At 38.7% G+C, this 17,761-nt stretch overlaps 1 protein-coding gene across 1 annotated transcript in view; it reads left to right on the top strand.

Moving 5' to 3' along the window:
- Positions 1-17,761, top strand: part of RECQL (RecQ like helicase) — a 48,380-nt gene that overhangs the window by 29,431 nt on the left and 1,188 nt on the right. The window contains exons 7-14 of the mRNA XM_014832399.3: positions 5,577-5,743; positions 6,594-6,675; positions 7,700-7,848; positions 7,940-8,057; positions 8,580-8,718; positions 15,150-15,241; positions 16,295-16,514; positions 17,220-17,349. Of these exons, the coding sequence (XP_014687885.3) occupies positions 5,577-5,743; positions 6,594-6,675; positions 7,700-7,848; positions 7,940-8,057; positions 8,580-8,718; positions 15,150-15,241; positions 16,295-16,514; positions 17,220-17,349 (1,097 nt within the window). The remainder of the gene's footprint in view (positions 1-5,576; positions 5,744-6,593; positions 6,676-7,699; positions 7,849-7,939; positions 8,058-8,579; positions 8,719-15,149; positions 15,242-16,294; positions 16,515-17,219; positions 17,350-17,761) is intronic.

The raw sequence follows: 17,761 nt of genomic DNA, 5'->3' as shown, positions 1-17,761 counted from the left end.
CTTGGGGCAAGATGGCTGCGCCCACTGGCTTTGTTAGGGGGGAGGGGCTGTTACTCACATGCTCCGGTCTGGGTTCAGATCAGTTCTGTTCTCTGGTCTCCCAAGGCCCTTGATTTATAGGGTCCCCGCGGATGGAAGCTTTCCCCCTGTCAGCGGGTCTCCACTGAATCAGCGGCAGGAGTCCTGGATGATCCCTCGGTCGCGCGACCCCTCCCCCGCTCCTTCCCTACCCACGCCGCAGCGATCGCAGACTCTAGCGGAGGGAGCGATGTTCTCTCCTACCGTTCCAGCGCCTCCGAGGCCATCTGCAAGGTTTATGATCTCTGCCTTCTTGGTATTGCAGGTCTCTAAGGAGCTGGCATTATGTTTATTCTCTGAAATTCAGTTCTTCCAATCTTTTGTTGTATTTTGGAGGGGAGAGAATCCCGGGTCAGCTCACCCCGCCATTTTGCTCCGCCCCTCTCCATCTTAGGGTTTTCTGTGTCTAATATGTCATTGTCAATTAGTGACAGTTTTACTTCTTCCATTCTGATTTGGATGCCTTTTATTTTTCTTGCCGAATTGCTCTGACTAGGACTTCTAGTACTGTGTTGAATAAAAGTGGTGAGAGTGAGCATCCTTGTCTTTTTCCTGATCTTAGAGGAAAAGCTTTCAGTTTTTTACTATTGAGTATGATGTTAGCTGTGAGCTAATCATATATTGTCTTTATTCTGTTGAGGTGTGTTCTCTCTTTGCCCACTCAGTTGAGAGTTTTTATCATGAATGGATGCTGAGTTTTGTTAAATGCTTTTCTGCATCTATTGAGATGATCATATGATTTTTATCCTCCATTTGTTAATGTGGTATATCACATTGATTGATTTGTAGATGTTGAACCATCTTGCATCCCTGGAATAAATCCCATTTGACCATGGTATATGATCCTTTTAATGTCTTGTTAAATCCACTTTGCTAATATTGTGTTGAGAATTTTTACCTCTTAAGTTCATCAGGGATATTGCCCTTTAATTTTCTTTTTTTTTTTTTTTTTAAAGATTTTATTTTTTCCTTTTTATCCCCAAAGCCCCCCGGTACATAGTTGTGTATTCTTCGTTGTGGGTTCTTCTAGTTGTGGCATGTGGGACGCTGCCTCAGCGTGGTCTGATGAGCAGTGCCATGTCCGCGCCCAGGATTCGAACTAACGAAACACTGGGCCGCCTGCAGCGGAGCGCGCAAACTTAACCACTCGTCCACCGGGCCAGCCCCTAATTTTCTTTTCTTGTAGTGTCTTTGTGTCTGATTTTGGTGTCAGGGTAACGCTGGCCTCATGGAATGAGTTTGGAAGTGTCCTTTCCTCTTCTGTGTTTTGGAAGAGTTTGAGAAGGATTGGTATTAATTCTTCGTTAAATATTTGGTAGAAGTCACCATTGAAGCCATCTGGTTCTGGACTTTTGTTCTTTGGGAGATTTTTGATTACTGATTCAATCTCCTTACTAGTAGTCTGTCCAGATTTTCTATTTCTTCATGATTCAGTCTTGGTAGATTGTGTGTTTCTAGAAATTTATCCGTTTCTTCTAGGTTGTCCAATTTATTGGTGTGTAATTGTTCATAGTAGTCTCATGATCTTTTGTATTTCTGTGGTATTGTTATGTCTCCTCTTTCATTTCTGATTTTATTTGAGTCCTCGTTTTTCCTTGGTGAGTTAGGCTGAAGGTCTGTCTATTTTGTTTGTCTTTTGGAAAAAATCAGCTCTTAGTTTGATTGATCTTTCCTATTGTCTTTTAGTCTCTGTTTCATGTATTTCTACTCTGATCTTTGTTGTTTTCTTCCTTCTACTAACTTTGGGCTTAGTTTGTTTTTCCTTTTCTAATTTCTTGAAGTGTAAAATTAGGCTGTTTACTTGAGATTTTTCTTGTTTCTTAATGTAGGTGTCTTTTGCAATGAACTTCCCTTGTATAACTGCTTTTGCTGCTTCCTGGGAGTTTTAGTATGTTGTATTTCCATTTTTATTTGTCTCAAACATTTAAAATTTCTCTTTCTTCGTGTGTATCTAAATTAGCATGATTACAACTAAATTCCCTCCCAAAGAGCTGCTCCTTTTCCTTCTCTTCTGCAGCGGGGAATCACTGTTTGCTGTGTCGCTCTACTAGATGTGTTCATCAAGAACTTTTGATTTGCTTCCTCTCTCCCTGCCTTTCCTTCTTCCTCCTGCTTCTTCCAAGCAATTTCCCCTCCAGGCTTCCCTATCTTAGAAAATCATTCAACCACCCATCCATTTGCTCAAGCCAAATTGTTAGCAGTTATTTGTCTCTTTCGAGGTCCAGTCAAGAGACAGAAACCATACTAGTTATTTGAACACAGAGAATTTAATGTAAAGAATTGTTAACTAGGGGCCGGCCCAGTGGTGCAGCGGTTAAGTTTGCATGTTCCACTTTGGTGGCCTGGGGTTCGCTGGTTTGGATGCCGGTGCGGACATGGCACCACTTGGCAAGCCATGCCGTGGTAGGCGTCCCACATATAAAGTAGAGGAAGATGGGTGTGGATGTTAGCTCAGGGCCAGTCTTCCTCAGCATAAAGAGGAGGTTGGCAGCAGATGTTAGCTCAGGGCTAATCTTCTTTAAAAAAAAAATTGTTAACTAGGTAAAAATTGGTTATAAATGGCTAACTGAAAAAGTCAGAAGAAAACTCTAAGGTATCATGGAGGTAAAAACTAGAAGAAGCAATTAACCATCCTTAGGGCTGGGGAACAGGAAGAAAAGGTTGGAACTAATACTATTTAGAAACCTAGACAAAGGTCGTTGTGGAGCTGAAACTCAGACCTCTGAGGAGACTCGGCTCCCTAGTGCTGGTGTCTCTTAGTGGCAACAGAGGTGGGGTGGACCTGTGATGAATCTGGTTCTCAAAGATTGGGAAAACTGCCAACTGTGTTCAGCTGCTAAGGAGAGACAGTGCTGCTGCAGGGATGAAGAAGACTTGCTGGCTGACGTTCTGAAGAACACAGGCAAGCCCACGGGAAGCATAAAGGAAGGAGCACGACCCTTCTTCCTCCCCCAGCCTTGTCCTCTGTCCTTCTAGGGCCAGCTGGCAAAACAGAAAGGCACTATGCAGATTCCCCACTCCAGCACCAAAAAGCAGAGTGTAGCAGGGTAGAGTTAGAGCTGAGAAGAAATAATTTAATAGCTGGCACATGATCCTTGATTCATCCCACCTCTGCAGAGCCAGTGAACCACTAAGTCCTATCGGCTCTGCCTCTAAATTGAATGTCAAGTTTGTCCACTTCTGTTTGTCTGTACTGGTAGCTCTTAAGTCCAAGTGGGCTTCTTTCCACTGATCTACTACAATAACTACCCCCCTAGTGTCTGATTCCAGCCTTACCCTTTTACAGTTCATTCTCCACACAGCAACCAAAGTGATCTTTTCTGAATATAAATCAAATTGTGTTACTTCCCTCCCTAAACTACCATCAGATTCTCTTTGTGCTTAGAATAAAATCCATCTTCTTAACTGGGATCCATAAGGTGATATGTGATCTGTCCTCACTTTGTCTCCACCTGATTTCCTCTTCTTCCTCCTTGACTTGTTATACTCCAGCTACACTGGGCTTATCACTATGAGCACTTACCACTCTCTGTAATAAGATACTTATTGGTTTGTGTGGTCTGGTTTCTTTGCTTGAATTGTAGTTCCATTTGCCTAGCATCTTTGTCTTCTTCACCACTTTATGTCCAGGGCCTAGAGGCATGCTTGGCATATAATAAAAATTACTCAACATATGTCTGTTGATAAATGGATGAATCTGGGACTCTTTCTCTTTCCTTTCCTCCTCCTGCTTCCCGCTCTCACCACCCATCCCAACAGTCACTAGGACCTATGGGGTTCTAGTTCATGTATTTCTGTTCAGTCTTTTCTTTCTGATTTATCCTTAGTGTCATGCCTTAATTCGTATTCTCTATTGTTTTCTGATCAGTCGCTGCCATCTTTTAGCTGGTCTCCCTTTCTTCAGTCTTTTGCCTATTCGAGCCCATCCTTTGCACTGCCACCAGAAGCTGATTTCTGAAACGTAGGTCTATTTGTCCTTTGTCTACTTTAAAAATTACATGATGACTCCTCATTTCCTCTGGGATGAAGTCCTAGCTCCTTAGAATCCACTGTGTTGTTCACAGTCTTCCTTAAGCCTGCCATTCTATCCTCTCCAGTGGAACAGTATCAGGTGGGGTTTGGCAGGGAAGCAGAGCAACTGTGAATGTTAGGGGATGAGGGGTTTGTTCTAGGAAGCAGACCTCGCATAATTCTGAGAGGAGCTGGGGAAGTGAAGGTCTGAAGGGGGAGTTGGAGGATCAGAGGAAACTCAGACTGGTCCTGAAGCACTGGTGCGGGAGGACCAGCTGGCGCTTGCAGGGGAATCTGCAACTGGCATGGCCAGTGCCAAAGGGGCCACAAAGGGGAAGCTCATGAGAGGTCTCTGTGAAGCTATTTCCTGTGAGTAGCTCTCACTTCTGCTACCAAGGATCTAGTGGGACCACTGATGATCAGTAAGGCCTATAGTTGGGAAGAAGGGCTGAAAGAGGAGTGGAAAAGAACTAGAACAGCTAGAACTGGCTGGGCACCTCTATCTGTCCATCATCCATCTGCCTGGGAAGACCTTCAGAGAGGAACGGCAGCTGGTTCACTTCTGCCTCCCTGACCTTGCACAAGTTCCTCTTTTGGGCCAGCTCTAACTAGGGACCACACAGGGCCTATAGTTCCCAGCTTACTGGAGTTGACAGTAGATCCATCCAGCACAGCACCCTGCAATTTAGCCCCGCTGAGCTGCTTGCTGTTTTCTGAACGTGCTAATTTCACGCCAGTGTATTTGCAGTGCATATGCTATTTCCTCTGCCGTATGTTTTCTTCTGCTTCCCTTCGTAGTGAACTTCTACTCATTCTTTAAGACCCGGCTCAAATGTTGTCTCCTTGAAACCCTGACAATTTCCCAGGCAGTTACTTTCTTCTCTATATTTTCATGGTTGAGCATTTAGCAATTTACACCACATTTCTTTTTCACTTTTCTCCAAGTAGTTTAATTACTTAAAGGTGTACTTAAGGACAACTTATCTAGTGATTTAGATGTGTATGACAAATATGAGCCTCCAGTGATTTCCCTGAAATCAGTTATATAAAAACCAGTGCCCTCACCAAGCTTTTTCTCGTCTGAATTTGCCACTCTTGGATGATACTGGTGTTAGAAGGGTTTTGGCTGGTGGCTTCTTTTGGCTCAGTTGTAATAGATTCCAACACTATGGCTACTCCCACTGCCTCTTGAATCTCCTGTTCAGCAGGTGTGGCCCCGTGCGGAGCTTACTGCAAATATTTTCTTACTCCCTTTCTTCAATAGGGGGTTATTCCACCTGTGGCCAAGAAAAGTGTTTCTGAACCAGTTAAAAGTATAATAAAGTCTGCTTATTCAAAAAGCCCTAGGCAGCAACAGCAGATCAGAGATAGATAGCTATGGAAATAAAATTACAGTAATTGTTGACGATCTACATCATGTTAAAAGGCATAATTTGCTCTACTCCGTAAGGAATAGAAAGAAGGCCACTTTGTATTTTCTTTTTCAGATTATAAGGCACTCGGTGTCTTAAAGCGGCAGTTCCCTAACACATCACTAATTGGGCTGACTGCAACTGCCACGAGTCATGTTTTGAAGGACGCTCAGGAAATTCTGTGTGTTGAGAAGTGTCTCACTTTTACAGCTTCTTTTAATCGGCCAAATCTTTATTATGAGGTATGTAACTTTTATGTCAGTGTATGACTTCTGTGAAGGATTGTGGCAGAGAGGTTACCTTTTCATTATGTTTGTCTACATGAGTAACAGTTAACTATGTTTAAGAGTTTTTAAAATCAGGAGGTGATTATAAGCAGATTCGTTAATTAATGCTTTCCTGATACGTCTCTTGTGCTGCATAACCCTTTGCTATGTTAAGTAGGAGACATGCCTTGTTAGGTTTACATACACTCTTTCTTGTGTGAAGATGGAGAGAGGATGGATTCATTCCAAGGACCCTAATGACATCTCTGTTGAAATTAATTACCAAGTAATACAAAATTAATACGCTATTAAAGATTTACAGATACTCCCTATTTAGATTATAATTAATATGTTCCCTTGAAAGTTAAATAACCTAACAGCTGTTTTTTTTCTTTCTAATCTGTTTAAGAATAGAATTAATATTTTTCTGAGTTTTCATTGAATAGTTATTTATGTCACAGTTTATATTTTTGTAAAAGTAGCATCAAAAAATTAAAAAGTCTCCATCTTTACAAGTTATTCACTGCTTCTGTGCCTCCTCATTTCTGGTAAATTCGATGATAACAGTCAAGAGTGGGAGGTGGCAGGGTCAGAGGAGGCGAGTGACAGGGTAAGAGAGAAACTCACCATGCCCATGAAAGAATGGTGCCTTGAAAGTTGTAAGTAATCCCACAACTAGAAGGACCTGCAACTAAGATATACAACTATGTACAGGGGGGGTTTGGGGAGATAAAGCAGAAAAAAAAAAAAAAAAGAAAGTTGTAAGTAAATGACTACGTGGATGGTACTCATTAACTTACATTTTAATGCGTTGGCTTTTTTTTAGGTTCGACAGAAGCCCTCCAACACTGAAGATTTTATTGAGGATGTTGTAAAGCTCATTCATGGGAGATACAAAGGGCAATCAGGTAATAGAAAAACAAATCCACTTTGAAGACCGAGAGAGAACTTTTGAAAAGTAACTGATATTACACTCATCTTAATGTGCCAATAAATGATTAGCACCAAAAAAATATTAGTGCATGGCAGAAGATACTTGAAAATGTTATGATAAAATTAATTTACTTGGTGATCTTAGAATTTTGGTGCGGCATTTGCTGATGGTGCAGCTTATGAATCATAAACCTGTCTGATTTATTTTTGCTTATTTACACTTAATTGCTTTAGAGTGGACCTAATAACATAATGTTAATTACCAACAGCACATTATTTAGTAAGTATCCACCGATGTTCTAAAGGGATATAAATATAATCTCTGTAGTGAAGGACACAGTAAAGAAATAATCCACATGGAATGAGTTAGGCATAGGTGGAGTTGAGCGGATATATACATGTGTTTTAGGACTAATGCATAGACAAGTGTTACTGAAGCCAAGAGTTTGTATAAAAGTAGTATTTTAAAACTGTTCTATAGATTTTCAGAAGATATTAATAGGTGCCCTGGTAAAAAGGAGTTCCAGAGTAAAGTAAGTTTGAGAAAGGCTGCAGCTCTTTGTCTTTCCTGGAGATTCACTGGGTTTATCAGCACGTGAGAAGTTCTGACCAGCCCTGCAAATAAACAGGTCAACTTGTTTAACTTTGTTCAATGCAGTGTTCCTCGAGCTCATTTGCACGTGAAACTTTTTTTTTTCACAGCATACTTCTTAACGTCTTATGGAGCTGTGGGACATCAGTTTGAGAAATACTATGTAGTGGGAGATAAAGAGGTAATGGGAAGCAAAACTGGTGGCTCAGGGCTCATTTCTGCTTTAGAGCAAGCTGGTGATCAAATCCTGAATTCTACAGAAAGTCAATATGTGTTCAGGGCCTTGGAACTTTTCATAAGTCTTTTTCCCCCATGCACTGTATTAATCAGTATCTTGAGTGTGTTAAAAATTACCTTCGAGGTATGTGCTCTCTATATATCTAATAATTGGTCCTGTTTTACTACAGGAATCATATATTGCTTTTCTCAGAAAGACTCTGAGCAAGTTACGGTTAGTTTACAGAAATTGGGAATTCACGCAGGTGCATACCATGCCAATATGGAACCAGAAGATAAGACCAAGGTTCATAGAAGATGGTCGGCCAATGAAATTCAGGTAAAGTATATATCGTCAATATAAGCCTAATTCACCTTAAAAAATATTTTAACTTGACTTAATTAACGTGTAAAATGTTCAAACATTTTAGGTAGTAGTGGCGACAGTTGCTTTCGGTATGGGAATTGATAAGCCAGATGTGAGGTTTGTTATTCATCATTCAATGAGTAAATCTATGGAAAATTATTACCAAGAGAGTGGACGTGCAGGTATGTATAACTCATATCCAGAAGTAATTTTTTAAAAAGCTTTTCCAGAAAACACACTATAAATGATGTTTAATAATTCTGTATTTTTAATCTTCCTTATTGGCTAGTATTTTTAGAACTTTAAAGTCTTTTCTGCAGTTTCATATTTATTTGCCAATGGGGAAATTTTGCTTATGTTCTATTGGAGTGTTATGAATTATTTCTTATGTTTGCTAAGATAATTCGACGTACATCTTTGCCTCCTGAATTTTTAATTAGTAGTTTCAATTCTATAACTTAAATAACTGGATTACTTACGGACACATTTTTAAACTAATAAAGCTGATTCTTAAGTCTCTTTAGTCATTTTTAAAAAAAATGTGAGGGCAGCTGTTACAAATTAACTGTGACATCTCTGTCTGAAATTTCTAGATGTGATATATTTAGACCATGAAGCATTGCTAACTAATTTTACATATATTATTTTTGCATGTTTTGAATTTTTAAAGTAATCGTGCAATCCCAAGATTTCTCGCACTACAGGTCGAGATGACATGAAAGCAGACTGCATTTTGTATTATGGCTTTGGAGATATATTCAGAATAAGTTCAATGGTGGTGATGGAAAATGTGGGACAACAGAAGCTTTATGAGATGGTGTCATACTGTCAAAACATGAGCAAGTAAGCCACATACCTTTTTATAACCTTTATCAGTTAAAGACAAGCACAGTGTGAAAGTATGTGATGTTACTTTGAGTACTTACTGAAGTGAGTAAATACGTTGACAGAACATCAAGTGCAAACCTGTGAAAGCAGATGTCTGAAGGCTGGGAACCAGTACATGAACCTGCAGCATCTGCCTTAATCCAACAGAACATAGCCTCTCTCCCTCTCTTTAATCTCTCAAATTATTTTTTATTGAAGATTTTGATACAAATCGGCAGTGAGTTCAAGCCTTTTCTCTCTGGCACTAGCGTACAGCTACATGCTTTAATAATTTTGGAAAGGTATATAGGAGGCATTTTGAAAGTTGAGCTCAGTCACATATCCCATCCAACCAGCTGATGGGTTGATGAAATAGTTGAGACCAGGGTCAAGTTTCTCCTTAAGATATAAATTTAAATCTATTTAGGGTGGCTTCAGTTAGACTGTATGGCTCCCTGATGGCTTCTTGGTCTTAGTCATCTTTGTACTTTTATTGCCCATCACAGAAAAACGACTCAGAAATTTTCAAATGATAAGCAGTAACCAGACAGTGACAGAAAATGGTATTTCCTTCCCATAGATGCTACAATAAAGAAGTGAGAAAATGAAATTTCCTTAGATGAAACTGCTTTGCTATCAGGAAGATTCTTAGTAGCTATAAAATACTAAATCTCAAAATGAATCTTGAACTTTTTAAAAGTAATGTTTTTCAAGTACATATGGAAAAAATCATATATGGTGGGCAGAATAATGGTCCCCCAAAGATGTCCACATCAAATTCCTAGAACCTGTGAGTATGTTACCTTACATCGCAAAAGGGAATTAAGGTTACAAATGGAATTAAGGTTGCTATTCAGCTGACCTTAAAATACGGAGATTATCCAGGAATATTTGGGTGGCCCCAGTATAATCACAAGGGTCCTCAAACTTAGAAGTTGGTAGAAGAGGTCAGAGTGATGTGATTTGAAGACTCAACCCACTGTTGTTGGCTTTGAAGATGGAGGAAAGGGGGCCGTGAGCCAAGGCATACAGGCAGCCTCTAGAGATTGAGAGCAAGGAAACAGATTCTCCTCAAGAGCCTCCAGAAGAAATCTAGCCCTGCTGAGACCTTGATTGTAACCCAGTGAGACCCATGTCAGACTTCTAACCTATAGAAATGTAAGATAATAAATTTGTCTTGTTTTAAGCCACTGAGTTTGTGGCAATGTTAAGGCAACAATAGGAAACAAATACAATATATAACCGTATATTTTGAAATAGGGATTCTTTTTTTTTCAGTTATTTTATTGAAACCATGAAAGTTTGTAACATTGTGTGATTTCAGATGTACATATTTCTGTATAGACTGTATTTTGCTCACCACCAGTAGTCTTAATTTTTATCTGTCACCATATATATGTGCCCCTTTACCCCTTTCACTCACCCCCTCGGCCCCTTCCCCTCTGGTAACCAGTAATTTGTTCTCTTTGTCCATGGGTTTGTTTATTTTCCACATATAAGTGAAATCATGCAGTATTTGTCTTTTTCTGTCTGGCTTATTTCGCTTAACATCATACCCTCAAAGTCCATCCATGTTACTGCAACTGAGATGATTTTGTCTTTTTGATGGCTGAATAGTATTCCATTGTATTATATATACCACATCTTCTTTATCCATTCATCCATAGTCAGGCACTTGGGTTGCTTCCACATCTTGGCTATTGTGAATAATGCTGCAGTGCACATAGGGGTGCATAAATCTCTTTGAATTATTGATTTCAAGTTCTTTGGATAAATACCCAGTAGTGGGATACCTGGATTGTATGGTATTTCTATTTTTAAATTTTTGAGAAATCACCATACTGTTTTCCATAGTTTGCATTCCCACCAGCAGTGTATAAGGGTTCCCTTTTCTCCACATCCTCTCCAACATTTGTTATTTTTTGTCTTGGTAATTATAGCCATTCTCACAGGTGTAAGGTGATATCTCATTGTAGTTTTGATTTGCATTTCCCTAATAATTAGTGATATTGAACATCTTTTCATGTGCCTATTGTCCATCTGTATATCTTTGGAGAAATGTATATTCATATCCTCTGCCCATTTTTTGATTGGATTGTTTGGGTTTTTTTGTTGTTGAGTTGTATGAGTTCTTTATATATTTTGGAAATTAACCCCTTGTTGGACATATGATTTGCAAATATATTCTCCCAGTTGGTGAGTTGTCTTCTCGTTTTGTTTATGGTTCCCTTACATTGCAGAAGCTTTTTAGTCTGATGTAGTCCCATTTGTTTTTTTCTTTTGTTTCCCCTGCTTGAGTAGACATGGTATTCAAAAAGATGCTGCCGAGACCCATGTCAAAGAGTGTACTGCCTACATTTTCTTCTAGGAGTTTTATGGTTTCAGGTCTTAACTTCAAGTGTTTAATCCATTTTGAGTTAATTTTTGTGTATAGTGCAAAATAATGATCTGCTTTCATTCTTTTGCATGTGGCTGTCCAGTTTTCCCAGCACCATTTATTGAAGAGACTTTCCTTTCTCCATTGTATGAAGTTCTTAGCTCCTTTGTTGAAGATTAGCTGTCCGTAAATGTGTGGTTTTATTTCTGGTCTTTCAATTCTGTTCCATTGATTTGTGTGTCTGTTTTTGTGCCAGTACCATGTTATTCTGATTACTATAGCTTTGCAGTATATTTCAGAGTCGGAGATTGTGATGCCTCTGACTTTGTTCTTCTTTCTCAGGATTGCTTTGGCAATTTGGAGTCTTTTGTTGTTCCATATAAATTTTAGGATTCTTTGTCCTATTTCCATGGAGTGTCATTGGGATTCTGACTGCGATTGCATTGAATCTGTAGATTGCTTTAGGTAATATGGACATTTTAACTATGTTTATTCTTTTAATCCATGAACATGGAATAGCTTTCTGTTTCTTTATATCTTATTCGATTTCTTTCAATGTCTTATAGTTTTCAGTGTATAGGTCTTTCACCTCTTTGGTTAGATTTATTCCTAGATATTTTATCCTTTTTGTTGCAATTGTAAATGGGTTTGTTTTTGTGAGTTCTTTTTCTGGTAGTTTATTATTGGTGTATAGAAATGTAATTGATCTTTGTAATTTGATTTTGTATGTTGCAACTTTGCTGTAATTGTTGACTATTTCTAATAGTTTTCTGATGGATTCTTTAGGATTTTCTATATATAGAATCATGTCTTCTGCAAAGGTAACAGTTTCATTTCTTCCTTTCCAATTTGGATTCCTTTTATTTCTTTTTCTTACCTATGGCTCTGGCCAAAACCTCCAGTACTATGTTGAATAGGTGTGGCAAGAGTGGGCATCCTTGTCTTGTTCCTGGGCTCAGAGGGATGGCTTCTAGTTTTTCAACATTAAGTAGGATGTTGGCTGTAGCTTTGTCATATAAGGCCTGTATTGTGTTGAGATACTTTCCTTCTATACCCATTCTTTTGAGAGTTTTTATCATAACTGGATGTTGGATTTTGTCAAATACTTTCTCTGCATCTGTTGAGATGATCATATGGTTTTTATTCCTCATTTTGTTCCTGTGGTATATCACATTGATTGATTTGCAGAGATGAACCATTCCTGCCTCCCTGGGATAAATTCCACTTGACTATGGTGTATGATCCTTTTAATATATTGCCGTATTTGGTTTGCCAGTATTTTGTTGAGGATTTTTGCATCTATGTTCATCAGTGATATTGGCCCCTAATTTTCCTTCTTTGTATTTTTCTTGTCTGGTTTTGGTATCAGGGTAATGTTGGTCTCATAGAATGAGTTAGGAAGTGCTCCATCTTCAAGTTTGGGGGATAATTTGAGAAGTATAGGTATTAAATCTTCTTTGAACGTTTGGTAGAATTTTCCAGAGAAGCCATCTTGTTGTGGACTTTTGTTTTTTGGGAGGCTTTTGATTACTGTTTCGATCTCTTTATTTGTGATTGGTCTATTCAGATTCTCTATTTCTTCTTCATTCAGTTTTGGGAGGTTGTATGAGTCTAAAAATTTACCCATTTCTTCTAGATTATCTAAATTGTAGGCATATACTTTTTCATTTTCCTTTCCATTTTCTAGGAGTATCATCTTCCATCCTTTCACTCTGAGCCTATATTTGTCTTTAGAGTTGAGATGTGGTTCCTGGAGGCAGCATGTTGGGTCTTCCATTTTAATCCATCCAGCCACTCTATGTCTTTTGATTGGAGAATTAAATCCGTTTAGAGTGTTTATTGATACATGAGGGTTTAATACTGCCATTTTATCTCTTGTTTTCTGGTTCTGTATTTTCTTTCATTGTTTCTCTTCCTTTGTATTTCAGATTGCCATTTCATTTTGGTGGTTTTCTGTGGAGGTTTTCTCTTTTCTTATGAATCTTGGCTCTGCTCTGATTTTTTGTTTATTGGTTACTCTGAGGTTTGTATAAAAGATCTCATAGATGAGATAGTCCATTTTCTGATAGCCTCTTATCTCCATTAGCCTGAGCAAGTTCCATCCCATTCTCTTCCCCTTCTGAGTTATTGTTGACACAAATTATTGTTTTGTGTTGTGAGTTTGTGACTAAGTTGAAGTGTTTGTAGTTACTTTTGATGCTTTCCTTCCCTTATCTTTTAATTGATAATTATGTGCTACCCTGTCCTGAAAGACAGCTGCAGTTTTCTGATTTTGTCTGTTTATCTCCTTGCTTAAAGCTTTGTAGACCTTTGCCTTTTTGTTTCAGGTATGAGGACATCCTTACTCATTTCTTGTAGGGGAGGTCTAGTGGTAATGAACTCCCTCAGTTTTTGTTTATCTGGGAAAGCTTTTATTTCTCCATCATATCTGAAGGATAGTTTTGCTGGATAGATTATCCTTGGCTGAAAGTTTTTGTCTTTCAGTGTTTTGAATATATCATTCCATTCTCTCCTAGCCTGTAAGGTTTCTGCTGAGAAATCCACTGAAAGCCTGATAGGGGTTCCTTTGTAGGTTATTTTCTTTTGCCTTGCTGTCCTTCATACTTTTTGTCATTGACTTTTGCCAATTTTACTTTATATTGCCTTGGAGAAGGTCTTTGAGAATTGACATAATTAGGGGTTCTATTGGCTTCATGTATTTGTAAGACTGGTTCTTTCCCCAGGTTTGGAAAGTTCTTGGCTATTATTTGAACAAGCTTTCTCCTCCTTCCCCCGCTCTTCTCCCTCTGGAACACCTATAATCCTTCTGTTGCTTTTCATAATCGAGTTGGATATTTCTTAAAGAATTCCTTCACTTTTTAAAAATCTTAGGTCTCTCTCCTTCTCCACCTGAAGCATTTCTATATTTCTATCCTCTAAATCACTAATTATTTCCTCCATAATGTCAGCTCTATTTTTTAAGGATTCCAGATTATTTTTTATTTCATTGTGTTCTTCATATCCCTAATTTCTGCTTGGGTTTTTTTTTCTTTATACTTTGGTGAAGTAGTCCTCATTAATTTTATTCTTGAGCTCATTGAAGTGTCTGAGTTTTCTTGTAACTCATTGAGTTTATTTATGACAGCTTTATAGATTGTAAATTTCTGTGACTTCATGGTTGTTTTCTGCAGATGTGTCATTTTCCTTCTCTAAATTGTTCTAGCTTCTTATGGCATTTGGTGAACTAATCTTTTGCCGGTGCATTTGTGGTCTTATCACATCACAGATTCCACCTGCTACTGTGGGTGGGATGCAGGAACTGTGTTGCTGATCCTGCCCCATCTGCTGGAAGTTGTGTGTGTATGGTGGGTGCTCCCACCAGCCAAGAAAGCATTTGCATGCGGGCTCAGGGCTGCCACTGCACTGAGGCACATTCCCACTTGTGGGACTGCAGGGGTACTGTAGATGCTGCTATCAGCTGGGAAAGCCTGTGTGTGTGCACTTATATCTGCCACCACCTCTTCTCATGGATGTGCTGGCTGCTGTACTTGTTGGGCAGGGCTTCTTCATGGGATCTGAGCCTGGGCCACCAGTTGGGACCAAAGTAGCAGGGTGAGTTCTCCCCACCATCCAGGGAAGTGTTTTGCATGGGCCTGGGTTGCTGCCGCTCCTTCTCACAGTTGTACCAAGGCAAATTCGCACTTTTAGGGCTGCAGCGGTAATATGGGTGCTTGCGCCAGCCAGGAAAGCATTCAAGCTTGTGCACAGGGCTGCTGGGGAAGGGTAGTGGAGTGCTCACTTATCTCCACCACTTCTCAGGGAGCCAGTCCATCCACCTTCACATATATAGCTGCATGGGTCTCTCAGGTGTCCTGTTGTGCTGTGTGGGTATCCTCTGTTGGTCAAAGAATGTCCACTTAGTGTTAGTTCACAGGGGGAGAGATAAAGGGAACAGCTCACTTCCCCATGTTGCTGATGTCACTCCTGAAATAGGGATTCCTTAAAACTTTTTTGGATCATTTAATGATTTTATCTCTAAATGTTTTTGCAGATGTCGCCGTGTATTGATAGCTCAACATTTTGATGAAGTATGGAACTCAGAAGCATGTAACAAAATGTGTGATAACTGCTGTAAAGAAATTTGTGAGTTGTTTTTGAACTCTTTATGGGCTAATATGTATAGCTAGGACTACATAAGGGCAGTCTTAGACTCCAAAATGGATTAAAAAAATTAAGGTGTGAATAGAATTTTCCAGATTCAAAATAACCCAAAATCTTGAAACAAAGGCAAATAAAAGGAAAAGCCATGTGTGTATGCATATACTTTATATTGCTATGCTGAGGGTATGTGAAATTTTTAAGAAATGATGGAAAAGGTTTAAATTTATCTGAATGGAAATGCTATATTTATATATTTATGGCTAATCTGGTGATAATCCCTATACTTTATGGCTACTGATTGGGAAGAGAAGTTTAGTACAAAATATAGTGGATCATCTTTGATCACATAATGGCTGACTACTCATAAGACACCAATTTTGCAGTTTTAATACTGTATTTTAACTTTTTTTCATCTTGTGTGTATGTGTTGTATTTGAAGAGCTGGACTAACCAGTTCCTCACTGAGTTACGATGCCTTGGTGGGTGAAGGTCACTACAACTTGAACTTTGCAGCTAGAGAAACTTATGTATGAGTTCATTAAACTGTTCCAATTAACTAGAGTCTCATATATAGATCAGAGTGCTAGTATCAATTAATAATTGAGGATATCTGTCTAGGACATTCTTGTCTCTGAATCAGAGTACCTACGAAGCCCTACTAGTTTTCAGAGGATTGTTTAATAAGCACAAATCAGGTGAATATGAAGAATATACTGACCCTCCTATAAACGCCTCTTAGGATCCGCCATCGTCATGTCTGGCAGACACTCTTTGGATCCTACAGCAAACCCATAGGCCTTCTGATAACCAGGTTACATCACTGTAAATCCCACGTCTTACAGAGACTATCATTTAGTCTGGTGATAGAGACTTGAGGAATAGCCTAGTCTTCATTCAGAATGCATTTACAAATCAATGTTTTGGGTGGCTCGCATTGAGGACTTATTTTTAAACCAGTTTAACCACTTAGGATAGCCTGTCCTTGCTTTAATTTCTAAATCCCAATTGCCTATAACCATGTCTTTTTCATTATAGCATTTGAAAGAAAGGATGTAACAGCATACTGCCGAGACCTAATCAAGATTCTGAAGCAGGCAGAGAACCTTAATGAAAAGCTCACTCCACTGAAACTGATTGATTCTTGGATGGGAAAGGGGGCAGCTAAATTCAGGGTAGCAGGTGTTGTTCCTCCCACACTTCCTCGAGAAGACCTGGAGAAAATGATCGCGCACTTCCTTCTACAGCAGTATCTTAAGTATATACAAACCCATTTCTTGTCCTTTCATGTTGTCCTTATGATTTTTTTTAACAGCACACTACACTTTTTATTTTTTATTCATGGAATACATCCAAAGAGATTACTTGGAAGAAAAATCCTTATTTGGATATATAACAATAATGGTAACAGTTGTATAATACTTTATATATTATAAATAATTTTCACATATATCACCTCATTTAATCTTAGCAACATTGTGAGATGGGGAGAATAGACATTCTCATTATCTGACGTTACAGGCATTAGATTTCAGTAGATCCATAATAGGAGCTATACTAAACTTAAGAAGAAATAAAATGGTAAAATGTCCAAAACCTGTACTTAAAAATGGTTTATTCAATCACAAGAATCATAAATTGGTAAAGTAAAAATGGGTAAAATATTTTCCTCCACAAAACATGATTTCTTTATGATTTCCATTTTTATAATTGCAACAGAAAAAATGGTTTTGCAGTTGTTCCCTGTGACCTTTTAAATGCTGTACAAAATTTACCTAATAAATTGATGACTGTATGTCAAAAAACTAAAATCCTTTCCATAAATTGCTTTTTTACAGTATAAATTTCATTATTTCTGTCAATGTGTTGCTTAAAATGATTGCACTTATGGTTTTTATAAATTTTGGTTTGTTTTCTGTAATTCCTAAAAATCTTTCTGATTGTTGGCCTTTATCTTCTGCAGAGAAGACTACAGTTTCACAGCTTTTGCTACCATTTCATATTTGAAAACAGGACCTAAAGCTGATCTTCTGAACAATGAGGCACATGTTATTAGCATGCAAGTAAAGAAGCCCACACAGAGCTGTTTCAGGGTAACTGACTGGCTATTAATTTTCAATTTTTATATATTTAAAAAACACATTAAAGCCTCTGGGATACTTTTCTTTAACTAGTATGCTCTAGACCCAGCTGAACATGAGAGGTCAGTTTTCTTCTTAGAATCTGGGTATGGGAGAGAAAAAACATATCTTTGTTTTCTGTAGAGCCATTAAGTAGAAGAGTTGAGACTAGCCTTTTAACGTAAACTAGGGGTTTCCAACCTTTCGGAATGTGGAGACTCCATTTTAATGTCTAATTTTGTGATGCACCCTGCCCTCACGATACTGGTTGCGATCAATACTGGTTGGGAATGGGCCTCTGCGGCAGAGGTTGCAAACTGCTGTTATAAAGTAACTGCTGTCAGGCCTGCGGAGGCATGCTCTGTAGCACTGTCTAAGCACGCTT

Source organism: Equus asinus, chromosome 22 (genome assembly GCF_041296235.1).
Source record: "Equus asinus isolate D_3611 breed Donkey chromosome 22, EquAss-T2T_v2, whole genome shotgun sequence".
Lineage (NCBI taxonomy): Eukaryota > Metazoa > Chordata > Mammalia > Perissodactyla > Equidae > Equus > Equus asinus.
The sequence above is the reverse complement of the archived record's forward strand: the minus strand, read 5'-3'. Positions and strand labels throughout refer to the sequence as shown.